At 48.2% G+C, this 16161-nt stretch overlaps 1 protein-coding gene across 4 annotated transcripts in view; it reads right to left on the reverse strand.

Annotated features, from left to right (window-relative positions):
* The window catches only part of Cyth3 (cytohesin 3), a 91440-nt gene that overhangs the window by 19355 nt on the left and 55924 nt on the right, over positions 1-16161 (reverse strand). For all 4 annotated transcript variants that reach the window (XM_032886879.1, XM_032886881.1, XM_032886880.1 and 1 more), the window contains 3 exons: positions 8249-8331; positions 6330-6394; positions 5802-5868 (listed from right to left, as the gene is read on the reverse strand). In XM_032886879.1, the coding sequence (XP_032742770.1) occupies positions 5802-5868; positions 6330-6394; positions 8249-8331 (215 nt within the window). The remainder of the gene's footprint in view (positions 1-5801; positions 5869-6329; positions 6395-8248; positions 8332-16161) is intronic.

Consider the following 16161-nt stretch of genomic DNA (forward strand, 5'->3'; position numbering starts at 1 on the left):
TATGACACCGACCTGGGCAAGCTGACATGAATGGAAGCACGTAGGGACGCCTTCTACTGCCTTCCTCTTTCTTTCTACTTTGAAGTCCATGCGGTGACCAGTACCACAGCATCCCTCATATGAGGGAAAGACTGAGATAAGCATCTTGCTCCTGTCACTCGGAAGATACTTATTGCCATAGCAACTATATGAGAAAATAAACTCCATTGTGTATCCAATTAGGGGGTGGGGGGGTTCTGTTACCTGAAGCCAAAAACATGATAACTGGCCCACTGCCCTGATCTTACACCAGCCAAACACATGCCCGCTTGAAGAACTCGTAAAACGCAGCTGGCAGGTTTGAGAATGGGTCAGCGGCACGACACCATCTCACAAGACTTCCAGGACCCACCACGATAGCAAAGCTTCACCTCTCGCACAACTTGAGAGCTGGCTTACACGAAGCTACCTCATACCAGGGCTGGGGAGAGCACATGGAATTCTGCTATCCATGTGCCAAGAGGCGTTTCTACAAATTCAGAGAGGCTTTTCCAGCTGAGACTACCAGGCCTCAGCCTGCTATGGCTTCCTCACACACCCACAGTCCATCTGGCAGCCGTATTTAGCATTTCCAAAGACTTCAGACAGCAACAGACAACCAGTAAGGGAAAGGATAAAGATACAAGATGGAAGCTGCAACTAGGAGGAAAGAACAAACTGAGGAGAGGCTCACAGACCTGGGACCCAGCAAAAGACAGCACAGGAAAGAGCACACGTGTGAACACATGCGATCGTGTGTGCACGATGCAGACGTGGATGCACACGTTTCGTGCTCGTGCACAAAGGCCCCACACTGTTGCCATGCCTTCCCTGACTCTTCTTTATCTTTAATTGATTGAGGCAGGACTCCCACTGAGCCTAGAGCTACCAAGTCCAGTCCGTCTATTTAGCTACTGACTCAAGGCTCCCCTGTCTCTGCCTCTCAAGTGTGGGGCCCCTATGCCCACTCCGGTTTTATGTGGGTTTGGACGATCAGCCTCTGGTCCCCAAGCTTGCACAGCAAGCTCCATATCCACTGAAGCCATCTCTCCATCCCTAGGCAGGGATATTTTCATTCTGCTTACGCAAAGTTTAAAAAGAGAAAACCTAATTTTGGTGACAGTATGGGATACCCGGGGGAATGGATTTGAGAAACAGTGGCCCCAGAAAGGTGGCCTACAATGTTCTGCAAGTACAGTTTGTTCTGGGTTGAGGGTTTTGTTTCTTAATTTGTCAGGAGGCTTCAAGACTTACATTTAAAATTTGTGGGCCATTTAAATCTGACAGTCCTACGTTAACTCTTGTGTGTTTCTGGTAAGAATGGGAAAGAGCATGTCACCTGGGTGCTCCTGTGAAAGTCACACACACTCTGCACACTCCGCTGTGGCCATGGGAACACACCTGTGCTGGAGTACGGGCTAAAACCCACCCCCACTGCTGCTGTGTGACGAGTTCTCCAACCATCCAGGTGAGGAGAATTAGGAGTGCTCAGAGATGGTAAGCCAGCGGCCAGCAGGACACAGGGCAGGGATACCCTTGGAGCTGGCAAGGGAGGGGCAATAACACAGGACGTTAAGACAGGAGTTGACTGTCTAACACCTCAGCGTCAAAGGTCAACACTCCAGCATTTTAGAGCCCTTGCTAAGAATATTAGGATTCATGAGACTAACTGTAAATATAAACTGGTAAGTCTTGCTACTTGAAATCTTCCAAGGACAGGGAAGAAGGCATCTGAAAGCACCTGGGATTTTGGAACAAAAGGCTCATGGAAGTAGAGTCTAAAGTGGGTCTGATCCGGGCCTGGTTTCTGGAAACTCCTTTCACTCACACTATGATAGCAGAGGTTGAGCTCAGAGAGCTCGATGACCCCTAGGCAGACACAGATAGTCCCAGGACCCTTACGAGGTTCTTCTCATCTTTGTCCTCTGGCTTTTTCTCCCCTCCTACCTCCCTGGGCTTCCAGGGTCTGTAGTCTCAAGCCTGAGTGCCAGACCCTGGAACCCCAGGTCTCTGTCCTGAGCCTCCATCCTCCTAAAGAACTAGGTCACTGTAACAGCTGACCTTGACTGTTAACCGGCCAGCACTTAGAAATCACCTAGGAGAAAAGCTTATCTATGTGGGAGTGTCAGAGACTTTAAACTGAGACGGGAAGCCCCCCCCCCTTGAATGTGGAGCACCCCTTCCATAGGCTGGCTGCCTGGGTTGAATAAAAAGGAGAAGGCTAGCTGAGTGCCAGCATTCGTGTCTCATGACTGTGGATGTGGTGTGAGCTTTGGCCACCATGCCTTCCCATGATGGACCTGTGAGCCCACGTGACCCTTCCTTCCTGAGGTCTATTCTGTCAGGCACTTTGTCAGAGCAGCAAGAAAAGGAATCAATACAACTGTTTGGGGAGACATAAGGAAGTCACAACAAGATCATTTCTGGCTTATGTCACAGAAGAGACACAAGGAGGACAAAGGGTTCCCTCTGCAAGAGACACAAACCCTAATCATGGGAAACGGAGCTGCAGGGGAGTTCAGGGCAGAGGCCTATGATGGTTAATCTTGTCAATGTGACTGGACTGAGACACACCTAGGCCACTGAAGGATATGGGTGTCTGTGTGTTTCCAGACATCATTAGACTAGACTAGTTGTTTGAGGGTTCTGACCTCATTAATGTTAAGATTCTTCAAGGTGGACAGGGTGAGGGTAGCAGAGCTGTGGAAGATAGATAGAGGAAGTGGGCTGATGGAGGCGTGCCTTTGAAGAGTCTATCTGGCCCCTTCCTGCTGCTTTTCTCTGCTTCCCATCTCCATGAGAAAAGGGCCTCTGCCACACCTCCCACCAAATAACGTTCTGCCTTCCCTCAGGCCCAAAGTATCCAGATGACTGTGGCTGAAACTCTAAAACCAGGGGCCTAATATAATCTTTTTCCTTTAGATTCTGCCCCCTGGTGAAATGTCTGAAGCAGACAAAACACATGTGGAGTCAAAAGCCAGAGACCAAGCAAGTGGGTGTAAGAAAGGCTCCACCAGGAAGAGACACAGGAAGGAAGCAGAGGACAGCAGAGCTTTGAGCTCAGTGATGAATGTCTTTAAAAGGGCAGTTAGGCCAGGTGTGCCGGCACAGACCTGCAACCCTGCCACTTCAGAGGCTAGGTTAGGACGGTCCCGAGGTCTAGGCCAGCCTGGACTACACAGTGAGAGGGAAGGTGCACAGAGACTGGAGGCTATGTTCACAGCTAAGGAGCACCCGCTGTCAATCACCTGCAGGTAGGAGAGAGGCCTGGACAGACTCTCCGTCCAAGTTTGAAAGGCATTCTGCTTGGACCTTCAGCTTGGACTCCGTCTCCCGCATGAGGATATATTTCTGTCTTAAGTCATCTAGTTTGTGGTCATTTGTTACAGAATGTATAGGGTACTACACATTAAACAATTACTTAAAAAAGAAATCAAATGTTTCACTAATAAAAAATTTTTTTTTGAGACAGAGTTTCACTGTGTAGCCCTGGCTTGTCTGGAACTCACTTTGTGGCCCAGGATAGCCCTGAAGTGAGTGATCTGTCTGTATCTGCCCTTTGCCTCTGCCTCCTGAGTACTGGGATAAAGGCCTGTGCTAACACACTCAACAGAAAAGTTAATATTAAAAGAAGTCAACAGCAGAAATGGGAGCGCACACTAAGCCTTTCGCCTCTTCTAGTCTCTTCATTTCAGCCGTAGTCTAAGGGCATCTGCAACGGAGCGGTGCTGCTGGGCGTCTTTGTGTGTTTACCTGCTTTGCCTCCATGAATGTCTGTGCACCACGTGCATGCTTCAGGTTGTCTGGAACCGGAGTCACAGTGGATGTGAGCCACCCTGTGAGTGCTGGGTCTCCAACCCGCAAGTGTTGAACCACTGAACCATCTCTCCAGTCTGGGCTGGCATTTACTTCTAGCCTAGGTAATTTAGCCAAGTCCAGTTCCAGGTGAGCAATGGTCTGTTAGGACTTCCTCCTCCATGTCTTAGCTGGTAGATTTTCTGGGTCTTTCGGAAGAAAGAGTTTGTGAAAAGATCCCACTGTGCAGCCCAGGCCACCATGCCTGTCACGATCATCCTTCTTAACTTCCCCTTTCCTAGGAACTTGTAAAGCTTATTCCATCCCCAAATCTTGCCATTTAAGCCTCATGAACCTACGAACACCTAGGACACCTCCGCTGTTTCTGTCCTCCTCTTTTCTCCTGTCTTATAAGACAAGCTGAGCAAATCTGGGCTCCTAAATACATTTTTTTCACATAACCGTTTCTTGTTTAGATTTGGGTTTCTTCTCATCTCTTTTGTGGCTGTTTTAGGAGACTGTCACACTCTGTGGTCCAGGCTGATCCTGAACTTTACGACCCTCCTGCCTCAGCCTCCTCAGTACAGAATTACAAACATGAGCCAGCACCCACGGCTCTGTGCGCCTCCTGTTTTCTGGCTGTTATTTCTTGTTTTTAGGTTTATCTACTCGGTTTCTCAGTGAATAATCCGACAAGGTCTTAGTGACTAACTTTTTGAGTCCCTGCTTTTTTTCACTTGGGACAGTCTGGACAGAGTTCTCAGTTTTAAATCATTTCTCTTCTTAAACCTTAGAAGATACTGTTTCGCTACTGTGCCTGACACGGCATTCTCTGGTAATTCAGCTCCAGACTTCCTTGATCTAATCAAACCTTTCCTGATTTATTTATAAACCCCAGTGCTACTTGTAGACTCCAGCCCACTGAACAAAACCAATGCTCCTTGCTTAAAGTGTCACCACTCAGAGGCTGACAGTCCCTCCTACCTGAGCCTAGTCACTCTGGCATTTCCTTGTGCTTTCATGAGGTGACATGGCGCTGTAAGACACAGGCATAGTGTTCTGGGCTACAAAGTGAGATTTTCTGTGGTGTCTATGGACTAAATGTGTATGTTCCTCAAGGCTCACACACTGAGGGCCAAACCTGCCACAGCCAGTGCAGACAGAGATGGCGGGGTAATTAGACTGAGACAAGTCCATCTGGGCGAGGTGCTGGGGTCTGACCGCTTGTTCCACAGCTTCGTCACATGAAGACTCAGAAAGCAGGCTGCTCTCTGCACTGAGAAAAGACCTCGCCGAATGCAAGTGTGTGAGCACCCGTGGGCTCAGACATGCAGGCTGGAGAACCACGAGAAGAAATGTCTGTGGCTTCGTCCCCGGCTTGGGTGCTGTGCTCATTTATACGCACGTCAGTGTATGCATCCCAGGCTGGCCTCCAGCTGGCTTTGTAGGTCAAGACGATGGCAGTGAGCTCCTGATCCTCTGGCCCTCCTGTCTCTACCTTCCAGCACTGGGCTGACAGCCTCGCTCCACCGCCTGGCTTTCAGTGTGTGCTATGTCGTTGCAACAGCTCAAGCTGACTAAAGCAATTATCACAACCAAGTCCACAATACCAAATGATTTTGTTTTAACCCAGCAAAAAAAATCCATGTGCAGACTAAATGAGCTTTTGCTGTTATAGAACAACTTAATTATAAATAGTTGAATAGAACCAATAATTAACATAAAATGCATAAAAATACTTTCAAGTCAAAAGGGACACAAGATGAACCCACAAGGCAATTCACCACAGCCTGACGAACACGATTCCTTTGAAGGTGGTGGGCAGACTCCACAGGGCTAACTAGACTGGACCTGGAGCTCTTGGCACCCCAGACCGTGAGGAGCCTTAGGTCCAGGTGCTTGTGACAAACTGAAACATCGACTCCACCTTTTCACAAGGCCCTGGGAGTCAGCCATTTGCATGCTGCAGGCCGGAACTATTCTCTCACCTTTTTGGGGTCCATGTTGAATTTCTTTCTTCCCATGGCTATTTGCTTGTTCCTCTGTGTCGTTTTGCTATTGGTTTTAGACAATTTTGAAAAATCATTAGTATTTCACAGAGTACAGCAGAATCACACCCTCCTGTTCCTTTCCCATCTCAGGTCAACCTGGGTCACAGAGCAGCGGTGTCCCACAGACCCCACCGCCCCGCACAGGTGACACTGCTGCTGAGGTGTTTCTCATGAACAGAAAGGCTTCTTCAGAAAGGCTAACGGTGAAAGGCAGGGCCTTTCTGAAAAGGGATTTGAGAGCACTGTTCCCATGATACAGAACGTTAACTCAGAGTCCCTGTGCTTAGTCCCAAACCTACAAAGTTGGTGAGGACACAGGAGCAGAAGGAAGGACGACCAAAGGCCCTGACTTCCCAGTGCAGCCCTCGCACCCGCCACAGTCTCCGGTAGGGAGTGGGTGCAGCCAGAGGGGGGTGGCGGGAATAAAGAGGGGAAGGAGCCTCAACGCGGTCTCGCGCACATTACCTCTCCTCCACTGAAGTCAGGTTGTCAATTTCCGTCATCACTTCTGCAATTTCATATTTCAGCCTCTGTCAGAAAAGAAGGAACCAGGTCATGGGCATCTTACCCATCCTACACTCATAGGCTCAGAGACACCCTGATCCTCTCCAGGCATGAGCTTGCCCAAAGACTCACGAGCATTACAAGGTCAAACCCAACATCTGTACCAGCAAGGCAGACTCAGTGTCAGAGGCACAGAGAACACAGTCATGCCTGCACACTCATGCACACACACTTGTTCACACTCATGCACACACACTTGTTCACACACATGCACACACTCATGCACATGCACACTCATGCGTGCCCACACGCAATCTCCACCTCTCATCACATACACCACAGAGGTCCAACTAGGCAGGCTCTTAAGTAACTGTACGAAAAACCAAGAAGAAAGTAAAAAAACAAAAGCATGTAGAGGTGAGCAGGGTCCTTAGCTAAATCATGCAGTGTCACGCATGACCTGAGGCATGGGTAGCCTGCACTCTGAGGGAAGCAGAAACCTAGAAATGTCTAGGTTGACATCAGGTTTGCCACCAGTCTCATGATTGTCACTTCATAAAGATGAAAGCCCCTGGAGCTAGAGAAATGGCTGAGAAGTGAAGAGCTGTGCTACTCTCTTCAGAGAACCTAAGCTCAGTCTCCCCACACATCAGTTGGCTCACAAGCACTCAAGCCCAGCTCCCGGGGATCCACTCCTTTGGCCTCTGTGGGCACCTGCACCCATGGGCATTTACCCACACATATACAGAATTTAAAATAATAACACTTTAAAGTGACGATTAGTTATGATTCCTTCTAAAAGAGTGACATGAAGCCCACTCATGTTGGACAGGGTCCAACTCAGAGACATCAGAAAGAGAGGGGACAGAAAAGGTTCAATCCCCACTGGCTGGCTTCCCTGCCTCTCTGCAGTCAGAGTTCAGGGACGAGTCCATGCTATTGAGTGTATGATCACTTCTGTCCACACGACGTCCATTCTTACTCTTAGATAAAGGACTTCTCTGCTTTGCAGAATTTTCCAAGAACGAGGGCCAACCTTACAGCCAAACAGGCACCAATTACCTCTCAAGTACAAAGACATTTTATTCAGAACCCCATTATGTGTGTGCCAGCAAGTTCAGACGTAAACAGTTCCTAGAAAGGAGTCATTGTCTAGGACAAGGCCTGGGCTACATCGAGTGGCCTGTGAAGCAACATTTACTTTGGCAATGACAATGACTAGGAAGCTTCTCAAACAGAGCCACACGACTGTCTTTCCTGAGGAAGCTCCACACCAAGGACCCGGCCTCTGACTGGTGTCTGAGGCATCACAGATCCCCAGCTCTGAAACTGTAGCTTCCCCCATCTCCTGCCCTGTGGGGTTCCCTCCGCCCTGGCCTCTGAGTCAAGTACACAACTGCAGGGAGGCCATGTTTATCCATTGGTTTTATTTATCTTTGTTTACATTTGTTATTCTGCTCTTACCAAGTAGGCACACGATATACAGTGAGAATCTAACAAACATGCTTGTCTGCCCATTCAAAGGACACCTCTCTAAGAGCCTGGAGTAACAGACACAGAAAAGGGCTTTGTATCCGGCTGTTGCCACTGTTTACGCCAACAACTCTGAGGCCACATGGCAACTCCTGGGAATGCTAGTCCCACCAAGGTTAGTGCCATCCCACAGGGCTCGTGCTGTCTGGGATGGACAGTCTCTGCCACAGCAGCCTTAAAGCTCCATCTCTTCTTGTCTCTGTGCTTCCAATGCACACAGACGGAAGACTCAATCTCACATGCTCCTGAAGCTGCCCCACGCAGTGGTCCACACAGACGAAGACCAATCTCACATGCTCCTGAAGCTCCCATGCAGTGGTCCACACAAACGCAAAGGCTAGTTTTACCTCAATGTCATCAATAAGTTCCTTTTTCCTTCTACGGATGTCCAAAAGCTCTTCTCGCTCTTCTAATGACAGGTCTTCAGGCACTGAAAAGAAGAAAGAAAGGAAGAAAGAAAGGAAGGAAGGAAGGAAGGAAGGAAGGAAGGAAGGAAGGAAGGAAGAAAGAAAGAAAGAAAGAAAGAAAGAAAGAAAGAAAGAAAGAAAGAAAGAAAGAAAGAGGTAGGTAGGTCAATAACTTTGGGGAACCTGGTAAGGCTAGGTCAGGTTGGGAGGCCCCTGACCTTCCTGACCCACCCCACAGAGGCTGCCTGCTTCTCTGGAGGAAAACAGAAGCTAAAGGGCACCAACCACCTCTGTGCACACCTCACCCTACCACCCTGCCGCAATGCAGATTATCCCGCCCCAAGCTTTATCACAGACTTTCCCTCCCCCCACAGAGCCCCAATGAGCGGGTACTATGGTGGGGTACTTCTCTGTATCCTCTTACAGGCTGTAGTGCTAAGACAGACACAGATGCCAACCAGCGCCCAGCAGAGAACAGTAGGCAAGGCTATCCTGCCTTTCTCAGTCTCTCACGGACGTGCTACATGTGTAACACACAAAACAGAAACACGAACGTGAGAAAGGTCAGGGTGGTTACACTCTGGGGACTGAGAAGTGCAGTGGGAAGTCAGCAAGGTGCTGGCCGCCCACACTCTGCCCCCCCCTCCAACCTTGTAGAATTCGGGGCTTTCTTAGGCATAACTATGAAAACACGTGCCCTGATAAAATACCTTGACAAAACCATACTAAAGGAGACAGGGTGTATTTGCCCCACAATTCCGATCCATGTGGTAGGAACACCATGGGGTTTGAGCACACACATTCACAGTCAGGAGCAGAGAGAGTCCATGTGACTGTGTGACTGTGTAACCGTGCTAGCGCACAGTTTGCTCTTGTCACTCACCTGGACCTGGCCTGTGCATGAACTGGTGCCACCCACACTCACTGGAGGTCTTCCCCGCCTCAACCCAATCCCAAAATTCCCTCACAGCCATGGTCACAAACCAAGCTAATCTAGAGAATTCTTCACTGAGACTTTTAAATGTCAAGTTGGCAATTAGAACTTCACCAACAGGCTGAAGAGATGACCCAAGGTTAAGAGCACTGGCTGTTCTTCCAGAGGACCTGGGCGCTGTTTGCAGCACCCACGTGGTGGATAAAAACTTTAACTCCAGCTCAAGCGGATCCACACCCTCACAGAGACATGCATGCAGGAGAAACACTGATTCACATAAAATAAACAAACCATTTAAAAAAAGAAAAACTAACCACTGTGGGCATATTAATACAAGTCATCATGAGAACAGTGAACACAGAATTTATAATAAGCAGGTCCCCTACGGGAGGGAAGGAAATGCACATGGAGAAAGCTGGGGAGCAGGAAATCTGTGACATCACTACCTCCTTCTTCCTCTCCTTGCCGCACACTGAAACACGAATGGTATCTCAGCAGTGTCCTTAGGTAACCTTCTATGCTAAGGAAGGGTTACTGTTCTCCACAAAACCTGGGCCCTCGGAACACCATGAGCCCAGCCATTATTATCCCTATTCCTAACTGAGGCCAAGAGAGACTGAATGATTTTCCCTAGGGAAGAGATACTGAAGACAGAATGGAGTAGAAAGATGGCTCAGCACTTAAGAGTAGTCGCTGCTCTACCAGAGCCTCAGAGTTTGATCCCAGTACCCACATCAGGGAGTTCACAAGTGTCCCTGACTGTGATTCCCAGGGGTTACAGGCTCTTTGTAGAGTCACTGGATGGATAGATGGACAGACAGACACACACACATACACACTCACTCACCTAGATAGATAGACAAACAGACAGACAGACAATCTTTTAAAGAGAAATAACAGTCTACAATTCAATGTATCTGGTAAACAAGAGCAGCACAATCCAAGATGTTCAACACATGCCAATCATGACAAACTTAGACTTCCGCAAGGTCTCTGGAACCAGAGTCTTCCTTCTGCCTTGCAAAGCGCCAGCTTCACTGTGGAACTGGCTTCTGCCCTGCTGTACAGTACCTGGTAGCTAAGGCTATGTGCCTCCTCGCCCCAGGGCTCCTCAAGCTTCTCCCCAGCAGGTCCTATAGAACCTCTCCTTAATTCTTACTGGCCTGACCTGTCTCAGGTTGCAGGTCTCAGCTCAGACCAATCAGCAAAAGTAGGAGACATGTCCAACACATACAAAGAGAAGACATTTTATGCTTTTTATGTCAAAGAGAAGACATAAGGAGCCAGAAACGCCCAAGACCCAGAAATATGAAGCATAAACAAGCATACACTTTTTCTCTTCAAAGCAACTACCACAATCATCCACTCTGACAAAGACTATTTCTCGAATTAGCCAGCCTCTAGTGGGGTGAGCCCGATATGAGGCAAGCACACAGATCAGCTGCCTAAAGCAACCCCTAAGAATCCCCGAAGGCTTTTCTTTGCGACCTCTCCCACACACATACAGAGTCTAGAAGGAAAGAGCTGCTGCCGCCGTCAATCCTCTGCAGATGGCTTTTCTAAGAAAACAGTTTTCCTCCTCCTGCCCTGGAGATGAGGAGGCTGCTAAGCGTGAACAAAGGTAACGGAAGCACCTGGATGACCTCATCCTAACGATGCCAATGCTTGTCCTTCCGAACCTTTCCATGGACTGCCTGGATTTCCCTCTTCCACACCACACACCACACCACACACATACATACATCATACACACACACACACACACACACACACACACACACACACACACACACAATGTAATTTTAAAAAGATAACTTTTGTTAGGTAGGATAATGGTGTGACAGTAATATAGGAAATATCATTTTCTAGAGACTTATACCCAAGTATTTTGTGGTTTAAGACTGTTATATCTAAATTTTACTCTGAAAAACTTCAGAAAAAAGTTGAACAAGCTAAAAGTTATGGAATCTATTTGACTGCGTATCAGTTCTACATTTAAAGTTTGAGATTTCTAGGCTGGTATGTGGGGCACGCCTTTAATACCAGAACTCAGGAGACAGCAGCAGGTAGATCTCTGTGAGTTCAAGAGCAACCTGGTCTTCAGATCAAGTTCCATGCTAGCCAAGGCTACGTGGAAACGGTCTCTGGGAGTGAGGTGGAAGAAAAAGAAAAAAAAATAAAATTTCTCATAATAAAAAGTGGCCCCCCAACACCCTCCTTTGACTTCAACAGCTAGTAGTGTCTCTCCTTGTAATGTGTTTTGAGGTATTTGGCAGAAGCAGGCATAGGAAACAGGACACTCTTCCACACATGGTTGGGTAACCCAGTGTATGTACGGGTTAAGGAAAAGGATAACAGAACATGGTTGGTTTCTTGGACCAATCTCTGCATTTTCTGTCACTCTGACACCCTGTCACCCTGTCACGCTGTCAGGTGCCAGGATGCACATGAGCATGGCAGCCGCTGTGTGGTTCCGCCCCATCTCTGCAGGCCACTTCACATGCTCACCTGCCATGTGGAGGGCGGAATGGCAGGCCATGGTGAGGGAAGGCTCCCCAGCTCCTCAGACCTCCCCCAGCAGGATGCCAGTCCTTGCCCAGGGAAGTCAATACAAACTGCTTCTGCATTCTGGGCTCTGCCTTGTCACTTTAAAGCTCTTGGCTTAGGAGAGGTAAAGGTGTCATGATGAAAATATTTCCTCCGACTTCAAGTAAGGAGAAAGGACAAAGGTGTCCACACTGCACGGACTTCGGCATTTCCATTTTGCGAGAGGTATTCAACAGGTGTGTTTTCTTTTCCTGGCCATGAGACTACTGGGTGACAGCTTCCCTGTGAAGGGGCTTGAGGCCTGTGAACTGAATTTGCAGCACAGGTGGGGTGAGCCTGGCGGTCATCTGATGCGCCGCTGGCAGCGAGTGCAGTGGAGAACAGCTGACGTGTGGTTCCGGCAAGCGCTCCTGGCTTACGGAGGTCTCTGTTGGTGCCCAGGAGTTGCTCCATCTCCTAGAAGTCAGACCTGGAGGCCCACTGCAACTTCACAGTTTCCATCACACCCTACTGAACGGAGAGCCGCTCAGGAGTCTGCACTCTTGCTAGCAATGTCGGCAGACATCGCTCAGCTGGCGTAGGCCCCCAGTACATGCTTTTGCTGTGCACGTTCACTGTGTCAACTGTGCGTCTGCATATCCCTCTCCTTCCTGTAACTTATTTTACTGTCAGCATCCCTTAGAATGTCTTACCACCCAGAAAACTGTCAAACGTCAGTCCCTTAGAAGAGAAGCACTCCATTGTGGTAAAGCTTTCCTTTCTGGGCATCACTAAATAAGTCCCTGGGGATTTAACCCCTCACCATTCCTTTCTCTCTCCTTCCTCTCCTTTACTGTGATGCTGGGTATGGAAGTTAGGGTTCCATGCGTGCCCACACACGAACTATATCCCAGCCCAGCTTTGATCCTTTTCTGGAGTCTGGGGGCTTTGCACATGTCAGGTAACTGAGCTACACTTTATTTATTTTGAGTCTAACTTAGCCGGGTCAGCCTTGAACTCACGCAGTCTTAATTTCTTTATAAAGTTTTCAAGTTGGTGGCGCAGGCAAAAGTTGGCGATTCCTTAATTCATAACATTTTCACTGTATCCTACACAAACGCCGTGGCAGTGAATAGAGAGTGAGAAATGCTTCCTCATGACCCTAAACAGTCAAGGCAGAGAGGCAGAGTAGGGAGTCACTCCTGAGCACGCCCACCCTGTCTGCCCACCCTGTCTGCCCACCCTGTCTGTCTGTGCAGTCTCACTGGGGATGGGCAGGATCTATATACTTTTAAGATGGCTTAAAAGACAAGGAAGGATCCATTGATGAATCTTCCCAGAAATCAGTGTTTACGGTGCTATAGTTTTCGGAAAGAGGTGCTGAGAGAGCCGCCGGCTTTGCTCTCAGGAGCAGAACAGGGCAGCTCCACGGCCACTACGTACAATGGCCCAGCTCCGAACCCCAGGAGGCTGTAAAGCCTGCCAGTTCAAGATCTACTTAGCAAGTCTGAACTCTGCTGCTCACCTAAAAGCAGAGCTCACATGAATCATTTGTGTACAACTTTCTCATGGCAACAGGTACGGCATGAGAACAAAATACTGCTTTCCCGACTTCCAGGGCGAACGGTTCCAAAGTGAACACTCTGACCTGCGTGTGACTCACAATCATTCTGAGTGGGGAGAGGGTGGTAACATCTGGATAAAGCTGTTTGAGAGCTGGGAATTTGGGCTGTAGCATTTGCTGTTTCTCATTTTATTCCAACTCTGAGTTGCTTTCTGCTGGATCCAGGGTCTCCTTCCTCGTCAGGTCTGTGTCTACTCCTTGCTGTGAATTCTTATTTCTAAAAATGCCTTTGAGGGCTCCCGCTCATGTGTCACGGTCCTGCCTCAGTACCCCTCTCATCCCCCCCCTATTAATATTACTATTGTAAGTGTTCTAAATGCTGGGTTTTAGGTAACTAGTTGGTTTATTTTAAGCTTTTAACATTTGAGTTTGTATTTTCTATGGAAATGCTTTTAATTTTCATTTTTCCCTACTAGATTTAATCTTCACTCTTATTTACCACGGATTATTAAAATATCTGTGCTTAGGGCCAGACATGATGGTGCACTCCTGTAATCCCAGCACTCAGGAGGTAGACACAGGTGGAACTCAACAGAGTTGAGGCCAGCCTGGGCTACAAAGCAAGTCCAGAACAGCCAGGGTTCACAAAAAGCTCAGTTTCAAAAAAGAAAAAACAAAACAGAACTGTGCTGGTAAAACAAATGACCGGGCTAATTAAGCAGCACCAGTGGTCGGGCAGTGAAGTCCCTGAAGCCGGCTGGCTCCATCACAGAGCTCTGACCACAGGGAGGCAGGCCTGAGTTCTGTGCTCATGTGAGGGGTTGGTTGTGCAGAGCCAGCAGAACTAAGGGACAGCAAGGAGCCCTGCAGCGCAGTGTGTGTAGGACCGCAGGGACAGTTTCAGTGTGGTCCACATTGTGGAGAGCAAACAAAAGTTTTCACAAGGGAAACAGTAAGGAGGGCAGGCAGGGATCCCGTGGTCCTGCCGCTGGCACAGCTTCAGAGCAGTCACAACAAGCTCAGGAGCTGGGCCGGCCTGGCTTTCTCAGGCACCTGCCTCCTGCAAACAAAGCTCTGCAAAGCCCCACAGGCTTGGTGGAGTCTGCCGCCAGCCAGGACGGGCGACTCAAACTGGACTTTATTTTTGTCTGAAATGAAGGAGAAAGTGGACAAAATTCCATACTTTGCAGAGTATCTTTCAGAAAAGGTGAAACCAGCTACTTTTCAGATCGTAAATCTTTAAAATAATTCACTGGCAGCAGATCTGCAGGCAGACAGGTGTGGGCTGCCACATGAAAAGCTCTACAGGACACAGGGTGGAGCTTGAAGGGAGGGCATAAGCGAAGGTTCCCCAGTTCTGATGCAAATCTCCTGAAAAGATTCACTGCTGCTGTCTGAACCAAAGGCACTGGTTTAGTAGACAGTGAAAGGACACAGGACTTGAAGAGAAAATAAAGGCACATCGTTATGAAATTTTTAACTTCGTTAGACGCCTGTGGACACAGTTCAGAAGGCTGAGTCAAGAGAAAGATCCTAAGTTCAAGGCCAGTCAGAGTCATAGAATGAGATTTTGTCTCAAAAAAACTAAAACAAAACAGACAACGAAAACAGGAGAAAAATACTATTTTCCTTTATGAGAAATGGTATAATATGTTTGATGATAGACTATAAAGTTTAAAATACATATCACGGGGATGGAGAAATGGCTCAGAGGTTAAGGGCACCGGCAGAAGACCTGCCATGGGCTCAGTTCCCAGAGTCCACTTGGCAGTTCACAATATCTGGAGCTCCAGGGGATCTGACACCCTCTTCTGGTCTCTGTAGGCACCAAGTAGGCACTTGGTAGGCAGACACTGAACAGATAAGCACCACTGTCTTTACGGACAGAATATAGTGCAGTGGCTAGGAAGATGGCTTAGTACGTAAGAATGCTTACTATGCAAGTATTCAGATCCGAACGTAAATCCCTCTCGGCCAAAGAAGAAGCTTTCGTGGCTGTGCACAGCTGTAACCCCAGCACTGTGGGGGACAGAGGCAGGAGGATTACTAGGGCTTACTAGCCACCTACATGGCTCTAGACCCCTGCTCAAGTGACCAAGTATAGCAGGACACTGCAATCTTCCTTTGTCCTCCACACGTAAACACAGTCCACCCCCCGCCACACACACACTATAAACCCTGAAGCAGCTAAAAAGGTTGGAGACGCTGTATGGAGAGCATGGAGTGCTGCTCCACTTACTGCATTCAAAAAAGGCCAAGCATGTGCCCATTATACACTGCCTGTTCACAGACATCGACGAATAGAAGTTACTTCTCAGAATGAAGGAAAACTAGGGCGTTTTATACATCTTAGAAAACACATTGGTATTTAAAATGTACACTGGTACTAAAGAATCAGTCATCTCGGATGGGCAAGCACTTCGTAACAGTCAAGTTTATGAATAACTCACTGGGTGACAAACTCCAGGTGCCAAAGAGCTGGGATTTCTCAGCTCTGGATTGTTGCTGTATCTCAGGCTACCCTTGTAATTCCCACCCCCACATACACACATAAGCATCGTCTCTGTCTCTCACACATCGTCCATAAGGCTAACGTTCTGTTCTACAACTCTCCTGAGAAAAGACAAGACCCGGGATTTATGAACGGTGACCAGCAACATTATGCTTTAAGGACTAGAAGTCAAATATGACAACAAACTATCCAATGAGCAGAAATGTGACCACTTGGCTACTCAGCCATATGCTCTGGCCCTGAGCAGCAGACTGGAAACGGTGTCTGCCACTTTCAGGTTTATTGTACTGCGAGTGATCAACACTAATGCAGCAGGG

This window comes from Rattus rattus, chromosome 16 (assembly GCF_011064425.1).
Source record: "Rattus rattus isolate New Zealand chromosome 16, Rrattus_CSIRO_v1, whole genome shotgun sequence".
NCBI lineage: Eukaryota > Metazoa > Chordata > Mammalia > Rodentia > Muridae > Rattus > Rattus rattus.